This window comes from Chrysoperla carnea, chromosome 3, assembly GCF_905475395.1.
Source record: "Chrysoperla carnea chromosome 3, inChrCarn1.1, whole genome shotgun sequence".
NCBI classification, from domain to species: Eukaryota; Metazoa; Arthropoda; class Insecta; order Neuroptera; family Chrysopidae; genus Chrysoperla; species Chrysoperla carnea.
In genome coordinates this window covers 8,579,617-8,596,743 of record NC_058339.1, presented here as the reverse complement: position 1 = coordinate 8,596,743, position 17,127 = coordinate 8,579,617, and the positions used below count along the sequence as shown (strand labels likewise).

The 17,127-nt window shown below is 30.5% G+C and overlaps 1 protein-coding gene across 1 annotated transcript; it reads left to right on the top strand.

Moving 5' to 3' along the window:
• The first annotated feature begins 6,578 nt into the window (after nucleotides 1-6,578).
• On the top strand, nucleotides 6,579-16,975 carry LOC123296925 (b(0,+)-type amino acid transporter 1-like). Its single transcript, XM_044878634.1, has 10 exons — nucleotides 6,579-6,659; nucleotides 8,278-8,547; nucleotides 12,543-12,818; nucleotides 12,915-13,040; nucleotides 13,497-13,596; nucleotides 13,921-13,965; nucleotides 14,746-15,070; nucleotides 15,839-15,988; nucleotides 16,578-16,746; nucleotides 16,837-16,975. Exons 1-10 carry the CDS (start codon nucleotides 6,623-6,625, stop codon nucleotides 16,950-16,952), a joined length of 1,614 nt encoding a protein of 537 aa, XP_044734569.1. The 5' UTR covers nucleotides 6,579-6,622; the 3' UTR covers nucleotides 16,953-16,975.
• Nucleotides 16,976-17,127: the final 152 nt, after the last annotated feature.

Here is a 17,127-nt window from a genome sequence, read left to right as displayed (position 1 = left end):
AAATTATTAAATATTTTAGTTGGCTCAGTTAGGAACTAGTCGAGGTACTCAACGATCATTGACAAAATACTCAAATTGGTCAGTGATAAATATTTTTTATAGTACTTAAGTTTTTATACTTTTTAATTAAGTGACAACTATTTTAATTCTTTTTTTTTATAATAAAAATGTCTTTTTATAATGTGATACAATTTTAAAAATTAGTTTTTACCGACATTTTTTTTATAAAAATTATTTGTGTGTTCCAAGAAAAAATAAAATGCCGTCAAAAGGCAAAGAACAAGGTATGATTTATTGGAATTTATTATTGTAAAGATGATGACTAAAATTGTTTTTTTTTGTATTATACCAAAATAGTTTATTTGTGTCTTAATATTGGGTCTCTTAAAAGGATTTACTAAAGCTTTATTTCTAAAGGTATAGTACTTGTTTTATGTGCGAGCACATTTTTTATATTATAAGAGGTAACTCATTAACATTAACCCTATAACCGTACCCTGGGGTACAAGTGGAAAAATATATTTTGAATTGGCTATAACTTGTTTGTTTTAAAACGGATCTTTTCGCATCGGTGCGTATTTACGGGGGATGGAGGGTCGTGTCGAAGCCTCAGTCGGTTCGAGTCCTGTTAGCGTACGGTCGTGGCAACGCGTGTGTGGGGTACAAAACTTTGCCTATGCATCTACAAATAAGTATTGGCGGTATTTAAAAAAAAATCAAGACCTACTAGTGCTCCATCTTCTTCAGATTTAAAATCTGGTAGATGTTCATTTTGTCCCAGGTCAAAAGTCCGTTACAGCACCAAAAAAAGATTTGCCAAAATTGTTAATTTAAGTTTGTTAATTTTTTGTTTAATTATGTAACGTGAGACTGAAATAAGTGCCATAACAGTACCCAAGGGTACCATAAAAGTACCCTTGGGTACTGTTATTTAAAGTTTATTATGGGTACGGTTCTAGGGTTAAGGACGTTCCCAAAAAATATTAGTGTATGGAAATATTTGAGCCTTTTTTGAGGGTGGATTGTGTTGGAAAGTTTGGAACACATTTAGACAAAAATTAAGAGTAAAATTTTTCGATTTAAACCATAGTTTTTGAGATAAATTCGTTGAGTGCAGAACCGAATTCAGGTACACGCGTGTAAAATACTGATATCAAACCATTTAGATTCATTTTATTATTTTTCTTTCTATTGGAAGGTCGTTGTTTACATGAAATTGTAAATTTTACTATAATTTTATTTATTATTCTTACTAGTGCCCACAATGATAATCAAAGCTTTTTTTTAAAAAAAACAGTCATTTTGTGAAGTGATATTTTGATTCTAATATTCTATATATCTAATTTTCGAATATATAAGTTATATATATATTTTTCTCACTCGATTATTTCAGCTTATAAAATAACCTATTTAGGGTGTGTACCCCCTAATTGTTGTTCTTCTCTAACTGCGTCTCCCAAACTTTTCATTTCCATATATTTTTGATGCAAATATATATTTTTTTTAAATTAAAATATGAATTATTTATATGCCTCATTAACCGACTTCAAACAAAAAAGGAGGAGGTTATCAATTCGACTGTATTTTTTTTATGTTTGTTACCTCAGAACTTTGGACTTGGTGAACCAATTTTGATAATTCTAATTATTTATTTGAAAGCTAGTACTTCCCGTGTGGTCCCATTTCATTTTCGTCCAAATCTGATAACGTTATCCATAAGAAAATCATAAAAGTCTTAAATTTGCATTAAGTATGTGGTCTGTAAGAGTTGTTTCCTTGGCTGACACCGACTCCAAAAATAACAATAAGTTTAACTACGTTATATTATCGTTATTTTTTTACTTTTTAGTGCATTTTAATTTGTTTTGGAAAAGTTTTACTTTTGAAGTCGGTTTTCTTTTTGTTAAAAGTTTTTTTATTATTTTCAATTGTAGGTAAATGCTAAGTTTTAACGTGTGAATAATTATTGAAATTTTTCAAAAGCTAGCTTGTAAACAAACCCTGTGGTAAAATTATATAAATAATATACAAAATTGTTTTTGTAAAATAAGCATTTTTATAAAAATTAGAGTAATATAATGAATTAATTTTTAAAATATGTACACTAACACGTATAAACGTTTGTAAACAATTTTTATCAAAACAATATCTATTCAATTACCAAAATTATTTTGAATGACACGATTCCGAAGATAATATTTAATTGGTTAAATAAATATTTGATTTGATTTGGAGTTTTTTTGTATAACGCGTACAAATTATAACGCGATGTTAAATGAAAACAATGACATGTGCGTAATTAAATCCGTTGCAAATAAAGCCAATTGAACTTCGTAGTTAATCATAATAAACATTTTAATAAATTATTTTCTACTTTTTAGTACATATGTATACGATTTACATATGCATTCAAAATTTCACCTAAATCGGTTGAAGTTAGGAAACTTTATATATTGTAAAATAGGTAATTTCCGTGTAATCAGAGGATCACATTTATTTAAAACAATTATAAAAATTGACTGTAGGAATGAATATTTTCAATCTAGAGAAACTGGCAAATAGTTTTTAATTTCAAATCATAATGTTCATTTTGAGAGACCTTACTTATACATATTGTAAAACAGCTATTTTCCGCGTAATCAGAGGAATACATGTAGTTTAAAAAACTATAAAATTGATTATAAGAATGAACATCTTCATGTATTTCTGATGATTGTTTAATTAACTTATCTTTCAAAAACTTGGAACTAACTGATTTTTTCATTGTTTTCTATCATGTCATAATATGATAAAAAAGAAGTGCCATCAAAAGTATTTGGATGATAAGAGATTATTTTAATAAATTAAGCTGTCCATGGACGTTCAGTTGTTTTGTCACTTACGCCAGCTTAATCTTTGCATTAACTATTTAGGTCTTTTTCCGGATGGTTCCGATTTTTCCTGTAAGCTTCAAGGAATTCCACAATAATTACAAAGAACCGCATCATCTTATCATTTCTGCAAGAGTCAATGAGGGATTCTGACTTATATGAAGTACCTACACAAAAAGTTGCCAAGTTGTCTACGTCCTAGATCGGATATCTAGAGGACCCGGTTTCGAATCGCGGCTTCTGTGTAATTATTTCATTTTCTACTACCTGCGTATTTCATTTTGATATTTCCTTATCAACAACATACAAATATGGTGCTTGTTTCATTGTGCTCAGTGTTTCGTGTCCTTTCCTTTTCTTAAAATGTATAATACATAACTATAATGATTGTAATTCATAATCTGTAATGGTTGTTCAACAATATGACATTTACATGAAAAGCTTATATATTTTTTCTTTTAGGCAACTGTTATAACATATATGTAATAACAGCTGCCTAAAAAAATAATTCAATTAAAAATACTATCTTACAAATTATTACATACTAGGTAAAAAAAAACCTGCTTAGGTGGTCCTCTTGAGCTTTTTGCTACTTTTTATCACGATATTTCTCACAAGCGTCATGATTTAGTTTAATTTTTTGTATCATCGGTACAAAATCAGATCCCAAATTCTGAGATTTAAAAAATTATCTTATAAAGTGACCAAAAGGAATTATATTTTGTGTTATTTTTTCTCAAACAATTATCCTTATTATATTGAAATTTGTCCAGCGATTTGAGACTGAGTATAATACTTTATAGAATATAATAATTTAATTGTGTTAAGAATGTTTGTAGTTAATAAATGCAATTGTACCGGAAGAAAACATTTTAAATACATTTTATTATTGCGAGGGAAGAATCTGTTATTATTATATTATATTAAAGAAGTCCCAGTATTAAAAAATATTTAAATGAAAGACGGCCCTTTTATTTAATTTTTGGTTAAGTGAAGGTCGACATCTATAAGTTGTTATCTATAGTTAAAAGTCTCTCACAGCAATAATAAATAAGTTTTGTTATGCAATTTACTACTATTAATTTAATTAATTATGTATAGTTTTTAATTTTTAAACGACTAAAAATAAATTAATTGAAAAATTCGTCAAGTAATTTATTAAAACTTATTAAATAACAACATCAATTCACACATTCATTCAAATTCCATTATTTCTCTCTCGTTTTTATGTTTTAAGTGCTGGTTCCTGACATGAAATAGACTCACGGTCTAAAAATATATCGCTTAGAAAAAAACATGTTAGAGAAATAATTTAGACATTTAATTTTGTTCGTTATGTAATTTGTATATCATATCTGTAATAAAATTGCCTATACATAAAAAGAATGTAAATTACTATTGACCTTATATTATAAGCGTGTACCGCACGTAAATACAAATACAAAATAAGTTCGATTAGCTCGATAAACACAATACGAAATTAGCAATTAAAAAAATTTATTTTCAATCAAATAAGTTTTCACTAAAAGTCATGCGTATTAGAAAAAAATGTTAAAATAAACTAAGCTTTGTCGCATGTTATTTGCACAAAAACATTTTAAAATAATGTATACCTAAAAGTGATTATGCTAAAATACATTATTTATCTACAAATAATTGATATATGCATTAATTATTTTTACAATAAGTTATTAATTTTTGTTTGTTTTAATGTGACAATAGATAGATGATTTTAAACAAATCCTTGAGCTGAAACCATCGATCAAGTATGAATTAGTAGCAATCTAGATTGATTATTATTGTCGTAATCGAAACATAATCAGAAAATGTAGAACGTCCCTTACAGCAAGAACTTTCCGATGAAGAAATTATTCTTAATATTGTCGAAAATAGATCCTCTAGTAAACATTGAACTACTTTATCCATAACTCCTTAACCATTGGATGTTGCACAAAAGTATATAAGGCACTTTCGACTTAAAATTTTCAAAAGAATAGGCTCTTAAGAAATGTTCATCGAGTCACGGAACACCCTGTATAATCCTTAGACTTGTATATCTTATCCATACAATTAAATTATTATTATTAAAGTAGTGTGTCGTTACTATGGTAGCTCTCTGAAATATTACTCATACACGGAGCGAATAAAGATATATACTAAAACTGTTAATTTTTGTGTATAGATAGATTTTTACATTTTTAGCATAAGCTAATTTTAGCTATTATTACTAAAAATAGTATTTGGTTTGTTGATAATTGGCTTAAACTATTTGCTGACGTCAATTTCTATCTTTAGGAAATTATAATATACAGGAATCGTGTTTTTATCCATGGCAGAGATAAAAATATGGAGATTAAAATTACTTCATATAAGAATTAATATTTTAATTTATGAACTGATTAATTGTGTTTTTAATAGAATTATCGTTGCTGTTGTATATCATAGCCGGTTTTTTTCTCGGTACGCGATACCTTACTTATTACTTTATGCAATTCCATGATTTTACCCCTCATTATAAAGCCTATCGTGCTGGCTAATAAAGAAAAATAGACTCAAGGTCTAAAAAATGTACCACTTGAGCAAAAAGAGGCTAGAGATAAAATATTAAGATTTAATTTTGATCATTATGTAATTTGTATATCATATCTGTAATAAGATTGCCTATAAATAAAAAGAAAGTCAATTACTATTACGATATTTTATATCAGTAATATATTTATTTCTCTAACATGTTTTTAGCCACGGGTACCGCATCGTTAAAGTATTTCGAAATCGCATAACAAACTTCTTAAGTTTGTAGTCGCGTAAAGGAAACACTTAAAATAGTCAAAGTTTGAACTATTTGACCAGTAAGATGGATTTGAATGCGGGTTTCTGAACTCGATTCGTTAGATCATCAGTAAATTTTGTGACCAAAATTGATGCAATATAATTTGGTTAATAGTGATGAAAATGATTCCAATACTTGTTACACGGAGATTTTTGGAGTTGCAGAATGCGAATATCGCAACAGAATTGCTCTTCGAGGCACCTGCTGCCCCGTTGTTTTTTGAAATTTTTGAGAAACTTATTATATAATTAGTCCCAACTCATTACTTTTGGGTTATTGGAGTTGCTGGACACGAATATCGCGAAAGAATTGTTCTCCGAGGTATCTGAAATTCGGGATAAACAAAATTCTGTCGCGTTTCGTGTTCTGCGACCCCAAAAAAACTCCGAGTAACAAGTATTGAAATCAGTCGAATGCAGAAAACTGCATTCAAATCTGTCTTATAGTGTTCAAATTTTCAAAATCAGTGTTTCGTTTCCGCGACTACCATAGTGACAGCCCAAATTGCTACGACTTACCTCACAATTATCGTTTATCGCACTGAGTATTATTATATGCTTTTTTTGAAGAATTTGAATTTTCATAGAATCAGCCCATTTACCCATCTCATAATTTTTTAAGTTACAGAATGCTAACAAAATACAAAAAATGAATTATTAGTTTTTTTTAAAGTGTAAACTAAACAATAAGAATTATAACATTAAATGACTACTTAGAGAGAAAATTATGTAAAGATGCGACCACTTATTAACACTTATAAACTTATAATCTTATCAATTTATGTGGATAAATTTTATTAAATCAGTCAGACGTTGTTGTATTTAGTATAATTTAGTAAATTATATTTCTTATATGGAATATTCAATCAATTAATTAATATATTTTTGACACCGAACACGTGGTGTGTGTAGTTTTAATTAAAATGGAAAGCAAAAATGATATTCCATTAAAAGAGTATAGTAAGTTATATCGAAATTGTTGTCCAGATCTTAATCTAGTTAACATAAATTATTTTAATCGAGATTGTAAATAGAAAGTGAATATAAATATTTTGATTTTGTTTTTCTAAATTTAAACGTTTAAAAAACTTTGTAAAAAACGGCCGCTTGTAACGGGGTGAGTTTTACTTTAATATTTCACTTTCTGATTGAAGTTATCCAGAATGCCTAAGAATGCGATTGTTATGGATACAAATGTCAGTGGATCTATATGCATTTTGTGATAAACTTATGAGACCTTGCACAGATAAGAGTTACAATTAAGAACAGTTTTTTTGGGACACACGTCACTGTCCTGTCACACTGCCCCAAAACTTTGAATCTTTAAAGCAATATTTTATAAAATTTATCTCTTTATTTTTTACATAAATCATTGGTTGTAAAAATTTAAAGTCTTAAGCGAGATATATTTGCTCTAATCATATAAAAAATGACAAAAAAAAAAAAAAGAAGATTAAAAAATGCAACAATTTGCGATGATCATCATAGTAATGTTTTATCTTCATTTTTTCGCAAATACCTACTTCAATGATATCGTATCAAAGTTAATTTTTGATTAACGAAAAACTATAATCTCTAGGTATGATAATACTAAACGAGGCTAAAACCTCTAAATTTTGTTCATATTTCCGATTGACCGGAAAATTTGGGATTAAGCATTGTTCACTCTCTAAATCAATAGTTATATGGTGCTTTTGCCCAGGGGGTGGGAACCACTTCTTCTAGGGGTTAGAAAAATACATGTTGAAAATGGCAAAAGAAATCTTGAACTTCTTCAGCATGTTATCAAGTTGGTGTTAATGCCTTGCCTTGTGGAATGAGCGGGCGAAATGTGTTCCGATTATTAGATCTGCCGGGCTACTGAGTGTACGGATTACTGAGGCTCTACTTTATTTCTTAATTATATCAGGTCATTTTCGTGTACTATACACTCAGCTATCAAAATAAGAAAACACACAATTGACTGTGAAAATTGCTGACATACCCTGTATAGAAATTGTTTTAATTAATTAGAAGAGTTTAAAACCGCAACGGAATTAGGTATGCCGACCTTTCGGCTGCCGTTTGTTTTGGTTTTCAAAAATTCAAATAATTTTTGAAAGAATTTGCTCGAACATTTCCTTTGTTTTTCGAGAATCTTTTACAATATCACTAGTTGAATCTATCTGCAAATGTTCAAATTTCTATTTTTTTACTTTTGAGAAAATGGACACCAAAATTTTGTCCTAATTTACGCCCTCACGGATCAACCATGATATTTACGAAAAAATGTTTGAAAAATAAGTTGTTTATTTTTTTATAAAGAACATTTTTCACATTTAAATTTCTTTTCTATCTATTATTTCTATTTCTATCTCTAATGATTTACAAGATGGGTCCTGTAGGTCCAAGATTTGTATATAACTTCGAAAGGAAATGGTATATAAAAAAAATTTACCGCTAGGACAACTTCTTTGATTTTCTGTTCAAGAAACCGCTCACAGCCACAATAATATAAACAAACTTGTATTCACTTTCTATTTCAGATCTAAAGTTATCAGTTTAATTTTAATTTTACGTTTTTGTTTCTTTTTAACAGTTCCCGTTGCCACTACAGAAAATGGAGCAAATGATTTGGCTACACATGATGATACACTTCCAACAAAAGCGGTGGATAATACACTCGAAGAGGGAAAGAAGGATGTAACATTAAATAGAGAATTGGGTTTATTTTCAGCTGTTAGCTTAATTTTAGGTGTTATGATTGGTTCAGGCATATTTGTTTCGCCAGCACCAGCATTAAGCTATTCTGGATCGGTTGGAATGTGTACAGTGGTATGGTTTGTTTGTGGAGTTATTTCTTTAATTGGTACGTTTTCTTTCCATATTTATTCTTAAGTGTACTCTTATTATCCGACTGCGCGAAACAAAGGAGTGGTAATCTGTTTATCAGTGTATATATATGTATGTATGGATGTATGTATGTATCACTCCAGTAATGGAGTGATCCATCCTCTAGATCAAAAGTTATATGGTGCCTGGTGGTGCTTTTGTTCAGGGGGTGGCAACCACCTCTTCTAAGGATCGATAGATAAGGTGGTATTAGAATGAAGGAACATCTACAAACACATTTTGATACTTATATGTAATGTACAAAAATTGGCAATAAATTCTTTTTATCTTTTATCTTATCTAGTAAGCATTACAATAAAATTTGACAGTCTACTTCAAAAATTTTTAGAGTATGAACTAACTCCATTTCCATTATCGCTCTTCGTTAAGAATGGAATATGTAAAACTAAAAAATTTGCTTTTTATAAATGCCTTCAGGTAAAATACATGCAGGTAGCCATCTACTGGCTCTTAACCATAGGCTAGGTTAGGTTAGAGTGGCTGTCCTGGGGTGGGACACACTTAAACCATAAGGTCCGTTGTGATACCGAAAAAGGGTTGGCCCATCCCCGGCCACTACTTCATGAACCATTTGGAGCTCATGATTTGTGGAAAAATGGCGCAGTAGTACAAGGACTAGCAACAAGTGGCATAGCTATGTTAGGGTAGGTGGTGCAATCGACTAAGGCTCCAATGGTCAGAGATTCAGTTGAGTATAATAAAAAAGCCAACGTAATTTTTTCTTGCTTTTTGACCGTGGTTAAGATATCTTCTAGCAGAACTGTGCTTCGGGTACACTGAAACAATAATAATAGAAATCAGGGAATTAGACCATGGTCCGTTGTGATACCGTAAATGGGTTGGCCCATCCCCGGCCACTACTCCATGAACCATTTGGATCTGTTTAAGAACAGCAGGAGGGCTTTGACGTCGACTTTCAGTCGGAGAGGTCGTCAAAGAGAGGCTGACGACCATTTCCTTCCATTTCCTCATGGAAAAAGCTGGGCAGTGACAGAAAAGATGAGACATTGTTTCCTTCCCGTCACCACTGTGACAGCTCCTGCAGTAGTCGTGATACACTGCCAGGCCTAGGCGTTCCTCTTAATCATAAATATTAATTAATTTTAAAAGTCTACGAATAAAACTGAACTTTTGAACTCAAGTTTTTAATATCAATAATACGTCGTAAATAATTAGTAAAAGTGGTTTATATTACTCACATGAAAAAAAAAAATCATTACATGTTAATGGAATGAAAATAAAATAAAAAACACGCAAAAGATTTATTTAGTTTAGCGATAAAGCTTTGGTACAACTAAAATGGGAATGCTTGCGAAAATATTTCGTAGCTTATGGCTAATAATAATTATCGACTTAAATATTATTGAATGTCAACTAAAAATATTGAATGTAAAAAGTAATTATAAAAAAACTACTTTTGAAAGTACGAAGTATTTCCAACCGATGTTACAAAAATATCCGGAACATACGTTCTATTTTCATGTAGACGATAAATTTTTATCTACGATCGATGAGCATTGGAATCCAAAATTATTTACAAATTTACAATTAATACATGGTACGTACCTAAGTACAGAAAAACCAAAAAAATTTTATCAAAAACGGCATGGCAGATATGTGCACGTAGTTGTGTTTCAAGATCAATGGAATTTCCAAATATATTTCCAAAAAGCCCTAATTCAATGTTACTTAGACATCGTTATATTTATTATATTTGATAAAAAAATTCTGGATAAAAATATTGAAATTAGTGATAAAATGCAAAAAAAATTTTCGGGAAGTACATACGAACGAAATATATTGAATAAAACTTTTTGGACACAAAATGGTGTTGAAAAAGCGTCCATGGTTTATGTTTTATATAACAATTCTGCATATTATGTTTGTTTCTATTGTGGAAATCGAACGGGACAGTTACAAGAAATAACGGATTTAGATTCATTACCGAAAGAGAATATGTTTCGAAATTTGAATGGGCATACATTACACATTGGTTATAACACAATTAAACCATTTTTTTATTGTGAACAAAATCAAACTTGTCGAAACGAACATAGTATTGAAGGCCGTGCTTTATTTTTATTAAGTGAAATTTTAAATTTTAAATTTAATTTAATTGGTAACTACAGAGTAATTAAGAGTTTTGGTCGATGGATGTCATTATTACAGAATGTACAAATGGGCGGTCAATATGACATGGTAATTGGAGCGTTTTCATTGACACCGAGTTGTTTATTTCGGCACGTTGATTATGTTGGATCATTTTCTAATGAAAATTATTTGGCGATTTTTGCTACAACCAAAAAAATACGTTTTGGCACAATTTGGACAATATTATTACCATTTAACAATAATTTATGGTTTTTATTTGGATTTTCTTGTTTCTTAATTGCTCTTATTATTTATGGCTTTGAGAAAATATTTTGTAGGAATAATAATTGTACGTTTTGGTATGTTTGGATGAGTTTGATGAAAACCGTTTTGGATCAAAGTCAAGATTTTTGGATTGAATATGAATTTCATTCGATTCTTGTTCGTTTTGTAATATTCTTTTGGCTTGCGTTCATTTTAATTGTAAGCACTTGTTATAAAACAGAACTATTTAATATAATGTTGAATGGATTCCAAAGAGATCCATCATATATTGATGAATTAATTCGAAATAATTACACATTTGCATTTATAAAAGATACAACTATAGTAAGTTTTCGTAACAAACAAGTGGCGAAGAAAAGCAAATTTTATGAAAATACTTGTATTGCGTTAGAATCAACATTACATGATGATAAAATGGTCGTTATGGGTGATCAGACTATATTGTTATTTGATTTAATTTTTGAATGTCGAAATGTTTTATTTAACATTTATCACAATTTACGGGTAACCCATGACATTAATTTCATTACTCGAACGTATGTTTGGTATTTACAAGAGCACACACCTTACAGATTATCGTTTCATGATCGTCTTTCAAAAATGTTTGATTACGGTCTACTTGATAAATGGAAAAAGGATGCATTTATGAATAGCAATGGGATTTTTATTGAAAAAAGTAATATGGAAGGATTTTTAACGCATAATTTTTTAACTATCGAAAATATTTATTCGCCATTATTTTTTTTGATGTGTGGTTTAATTGTTTCGTTTTTGGTTTTTTTAATTGAAACTTGTTATTATGATTATTAATTGTGATTCCTTAGATTTTTGTATATTAATAAAAGCTTTCAAACCTATTCCTATAAAATTTTTATATCATTAACTCAACCTATTAAAATGTTACCCATTGTACTGGAATCAAAGTCCAAAACATATATGAAACAAAATGTTCCATGGTCACTACCCAACAATTGTTGTTTCAAAACCTCTTCCACGAGTCCCTTTTAGACACAGAAATCGTACATAGTATTTCACGTCATATACTAACTTGGTCATTAGAATCCCTGCTAAATTCTGTTTTGCCAGAAAGAAATTTATCACATATGTGTAAATAGAATTATAGCAGGGTAGGTTAGGTTAGGTTAGGTTAGAGTGGCTGTCCTGGGGTGAGACACACTTAGACCATAGGATCCGTTGTGATACCGTAAATGGGTTAGCCCATCCCCGACCACTACTCCATGAACCATTTGGAGCTGTTTAAGAACAGCAGTAGGGCTTTGACGTCGACTAACTTTAGGTCGGAGAGGTCGTCAAAGAGAGACTGGTTCAAGTAAGTCCATCTCCTCATGACAAGAGCTGGGCAGTGACAGAGGAGATGAGACATTGTCTCCTCCTCGTCACCACTGTGACAGCTCCCGCAGTAGTCGTGATACACTGCCAGGCCTAAGCGTTCAGCATGCTTGTCGCCCAGCCAGTGTCCTGTGATAGCCGCAACAACTTTGCGAACATCACACTGTGATAGCCGCAACAGATTAGCAAAAGAATATTGTTTTAATAATTGTTCTAAATTTTTAGGTGCTTTGGCTTTTGCAGAATTAGGAACAGTTGTGCCTCGATCAGGTGCAGAATATGCATACTTTACCGAATCATTTAATAATTTACATCCATTTTGGGGTCCATTACCGGCATTTATATGTTCATGGGTGTATGTTGTGGTTTTACGGCCGGCAGAAGTTGCAGTTATAACTTTAACATTTGCTGAATATATTTGTCAACCTGTGATTGATCATTATCATATCGATAAAAATAGTATCGAGAATGTTAAAATGTATATAGCATTAGGAGCTTTAGGTGAGTAAAATTTGCTTAGTCTTTCCTGTTAATTGATTTCATTTCCCATAAGTGCCTTGCGGTTTTTTATAATTGATTTAATTGTATTTTTTTTAGGTTTAATTACATTTATAAATATTGCAAGTGTTAAATTATATGTAAAAATTCAAAATATTTTTGGAGCATTCAAGGTTCTTGTATGTGTTGTGATTATTGGGGCTGGAATTTATGCAATTTCTACTGGTAAGTTTTTTGCTACGAATCAATGAATATTTACACTAAGAATTATTAGAAACTGGTCTTATTTTGGAAAAGCAGTTTTCGCTTTCTTTTTCTATGAACCCCTTAGGCTTAGGTTAGGTTAGGTTAGAGTGGCTGTCCTGAGGTGGGACACACTTAGACCATAGGGTCCGTTGTGATACCGTAAATGGGTTGGCCCATCCCCGGTCACTACTCCATGAACCATTTGGAGCTGTTTAAGAACAGTAGGAGGGCTTTGACGTCGACTGACTTTAGGTCGAAGAGGTCGTCAAAGAGAGGCTGGCTCAAGTAAGTCCATCTCCTCATGACAAGAGCTGGGCAGTGGCAGAGGAGAGCTTTCATCAAATGCATCATTCGACTCTAAATTTTTAGAAAATTAAGAAAAATTATTAGTGGCGAATATTTTGATAATATTTAATAAAATTATTTTTGTTTCAGGCTATACTGATAATCTAAAGACTGGTTTTAAGGGTACACATACAAAACCGTCAAGTATTGCTTTAGCATTTTATAGTGGTTTATGGGCTTATGATGGATGGTAAAAAATTATTTTTATATTTTTTATTTTTATTTTAAATAGAGCCATTTTAAAATTTGCCTTTTAATCAATATATAGGGTCCTATATTCTATCAGCTTATTATTGAAGTTAAACAAATAAATATACAAGAAGCCCTTGCCTGATTTTCCATTACAAATTACCCCCTCCTTCATTTTCGAAACCATTCTCATTGGGTTGCCGTAACTGATTGTTTTACGGATTTGTTGAGACAAATGATTTTGCTGCCCGCTCCCGGAGGAATTCTTTTTTTTTAATTCATTAATGATTCTGTATAATATTTAAACTTAATATTTGTTTGCTAGGTCAACAGTTACAACTGTTACCGAAGAAATAAAAAACCCATCCAGGTAAATATTCTTAAACCTTTTTTTGTAATTATTACAGTTAGTTCACTATTTTCATAGATAGAAAATATAAAACGTTCAAATTTGAGTTTCGATAATCGAGAGATCTGAAATTCAACAGTAGGTCGAAGCGAATTACATAAAAGCCGTACCTACAGAAATAAAAATTACATAGGGCTTCGGAAATTGACGGGAATTAAAAATTTATTTCTGTACGGCATTTATGTAATTCGCTTCGAATACTTATACAGGGTTAGTATCTAGTAACGGCGTACAGGGGTGCGACACCAATGAGTGTGGCATTCATATTCTCACCTCACCGTTTTGGTGTTTACGTTATTTAAGCACCAAAACCGTTGGCATGCTGCTAAAACTGACTTTTACGAATAGGAACATCTTTTTCAACATAATTCCTGGTGGCTCATTTCTTTTCTTTAAATAAGGAATAACTTTCTAATTTAAAGTTTTCTACGATCTTTTGTCAGTTCTGAAGCAAAATGAGCCTTTCATTGAACCTGAAAGTTCATGTCAAATATAATGATTGCGTGAAATGTGCGCCAAATTTTTTGCTTGAAACATTTTTCTGGATAAAACTTATTTTTCGACTTCTAGTTAAAAAACACCATATACCTGCTCTTAAACCTTTAAAACTTTTTAAGCTTTTCGAATAAATTAGAATAGAAGTATTTCGTTGATTTTTTTCACGTTTTGTTTTTGTTAACAAAAAATAAATACAAGTTTAGTTTAATTGATCTCGAAAACATTTGATCTCTTATGTTTTAGAAATATTCCGCTTAGTATTTTAATAAGTGTTCCGTTAGTAACACTTTTATACGTGTTTATGAATGTTGCTTACATGGCAGTATTAACAATTGGTGAAATGGAAGCGGCACCAGCAGTTGCCGTAGTTTTTGGTGAACGTATTCTTGGAACTTTTAGTGTGATTATACCAATTGGTGTAGCGTTGGCAACTTTTGGCTGTGCATTAAGTATACAATTTAGTATCACACGATTATGTTATGTGGCTGGCCAAGAAGGACATATGATTAAAGCATTTTCTTATGTCAATGTTAAACGATTGACACCAGCACCTGCTGTTGCATTTCAGGTAAGATATTTATTCAACATCGATTTTGTGTCCCAAAAGTATGGAAACTCCTGGAGATCTCCCAGAGTCAGTGAAGGAAAATAATGAAAAATATCATATCCGACGTATTTTTTGAAGGGAAATTCAATGTAAACCTTGGACTTTACCTCAAAGCTACAGTGAACCAAAAATCCATTTTACAAATGGGAATTCTCGCTTTTGATTTCATATTCTTGACAACGTTATTCAAGGTTATTCCAAGGTCAAAGATGACCTCTGGATAACCATCATATTCGACATATTTTTCGATGGAGAATCCAATGGTGACCTAGGATTTGACCTTTAACATAATCTTAAAGCTACAGTGAACCAAAAATCCATTTTTAAAATGGGAATTCTCGCTTTTGATTTCATATTCTTGACAACGTTATTCAAGGTTATTCCAAGGTCAAAGATGACCTCTGGATAACCATCATATTCGATATATTTGACCTTTAACATAACCTGAAAGCTACAGTGAACTAAAAATCCATTTTTCAAATGGGAACTCTCGCTTTTGATTTCATATTCTTGGCAACGATATTCAAGGTTATTCCAAGGTCAAAGGTGACCTCTGCATAACTATCATATTCGACATATTCTTCAACGGAGAATCCAATGGTGACCTAGGATTTGACCTTTAACATAATCTTAAAGCTAAAGCGAACCAAAAATAGATTTTCTCAAATGGGAATCTTTTTTTTTTTTATTTTTTATGTTAATAATTTTGTAAATTTTACATTTTTTTAGGGTTTAATTTCGTTGATATTTATCATGTGTGGTAGTATAGTTACCCTAATTGAATTTGCAAGTTTCTTTATTTGGATATTTTATGGTGTGGCCATGGTGTCTTTAATAGTTTTAAGGTACACAAAGCCAGGTGTTCATCGTCCATATAAGGTATATTTTCTTTTTACTACTTTCATACATGAAAATAGATTTTCTCATAGACATGCTTCTATGAGAAAATATTTTTTTTTCTGAAACCTTTTGCATTGCTTCGTGTTTATTAACGTTAACAATCTTAAAGTGTAAATTAAAGTAAATAAATTTAGAAATACTTTTATTTTAAAACTAGCGTTTACTCGGCCGCTTCGATGGGCCATCGGCCGCTCTAGCGGGGGGGGGGGCAAATTTTGTAGCCATTTTATTGAAATGCTTATTTTGTCTTAAAATTGTTATCTCTATTAAGTATTTTTGGTCGTTAAATACAAATCCGATATCAGTTTACACAAATTCTGTCACGAATTCCAAAAATCGTAGTAATTTTCGACCCGAAATTCCACTTTTTTGAAACAATGACGGAAAAATATGTATTTATCGTTCAAACTGTTATCTAACAGATATTTATGTTCGCTGATTACGAATTTCATGTCAGATATACGATTTTCGTCTAAGAATCAAGATTTATGCAAAATGTTTCTTCAGTGTCTGTCTCCGACTAAAAGTGGGACGAAAATTTTCTAATAGATGATCTAATTATTTTCAGGTTCCCATATGGATCCCTTATTTTATATTTTTAGTTGCCTTATTTTTAAGTGTAACACCAATTGCTACCGATCCATCACCTAAATATTTGTTTGCACTTGCATTTATAATTTCTGGAATATTTGTTTATATTCCATTCGTCTATTATAAAATGAAATTACCATTAATGGGTAAGTAATATTATTTTTATTATTTAATATCGGAAGAGGTCTTCGAGATTTATTTAAAAATATTAATATATAATAACTTTTCTATTTTAGATCATTTTACAAAATTGATTCAAGTAGTATTCCAAGCAGTGCCACCTGAAAAGTACGAAAATCAAAATAATGTAGATAATGTAGATAATGAAAAAACTAAGGCTGATAAAAAATAAAACATTTTATAAATATCACCTCATTTAGCATTAAATATATTAATTAAAATTTTATTTATTTATTTTTATATTAAAAAGTTTATTTAATGTTTTAATTAAATTGATCCATTTTATTTTTGTAATTGTATTTTCTTAGAAAATTTCCTATTTTCATTTTTTATAATTTCAAAAATTA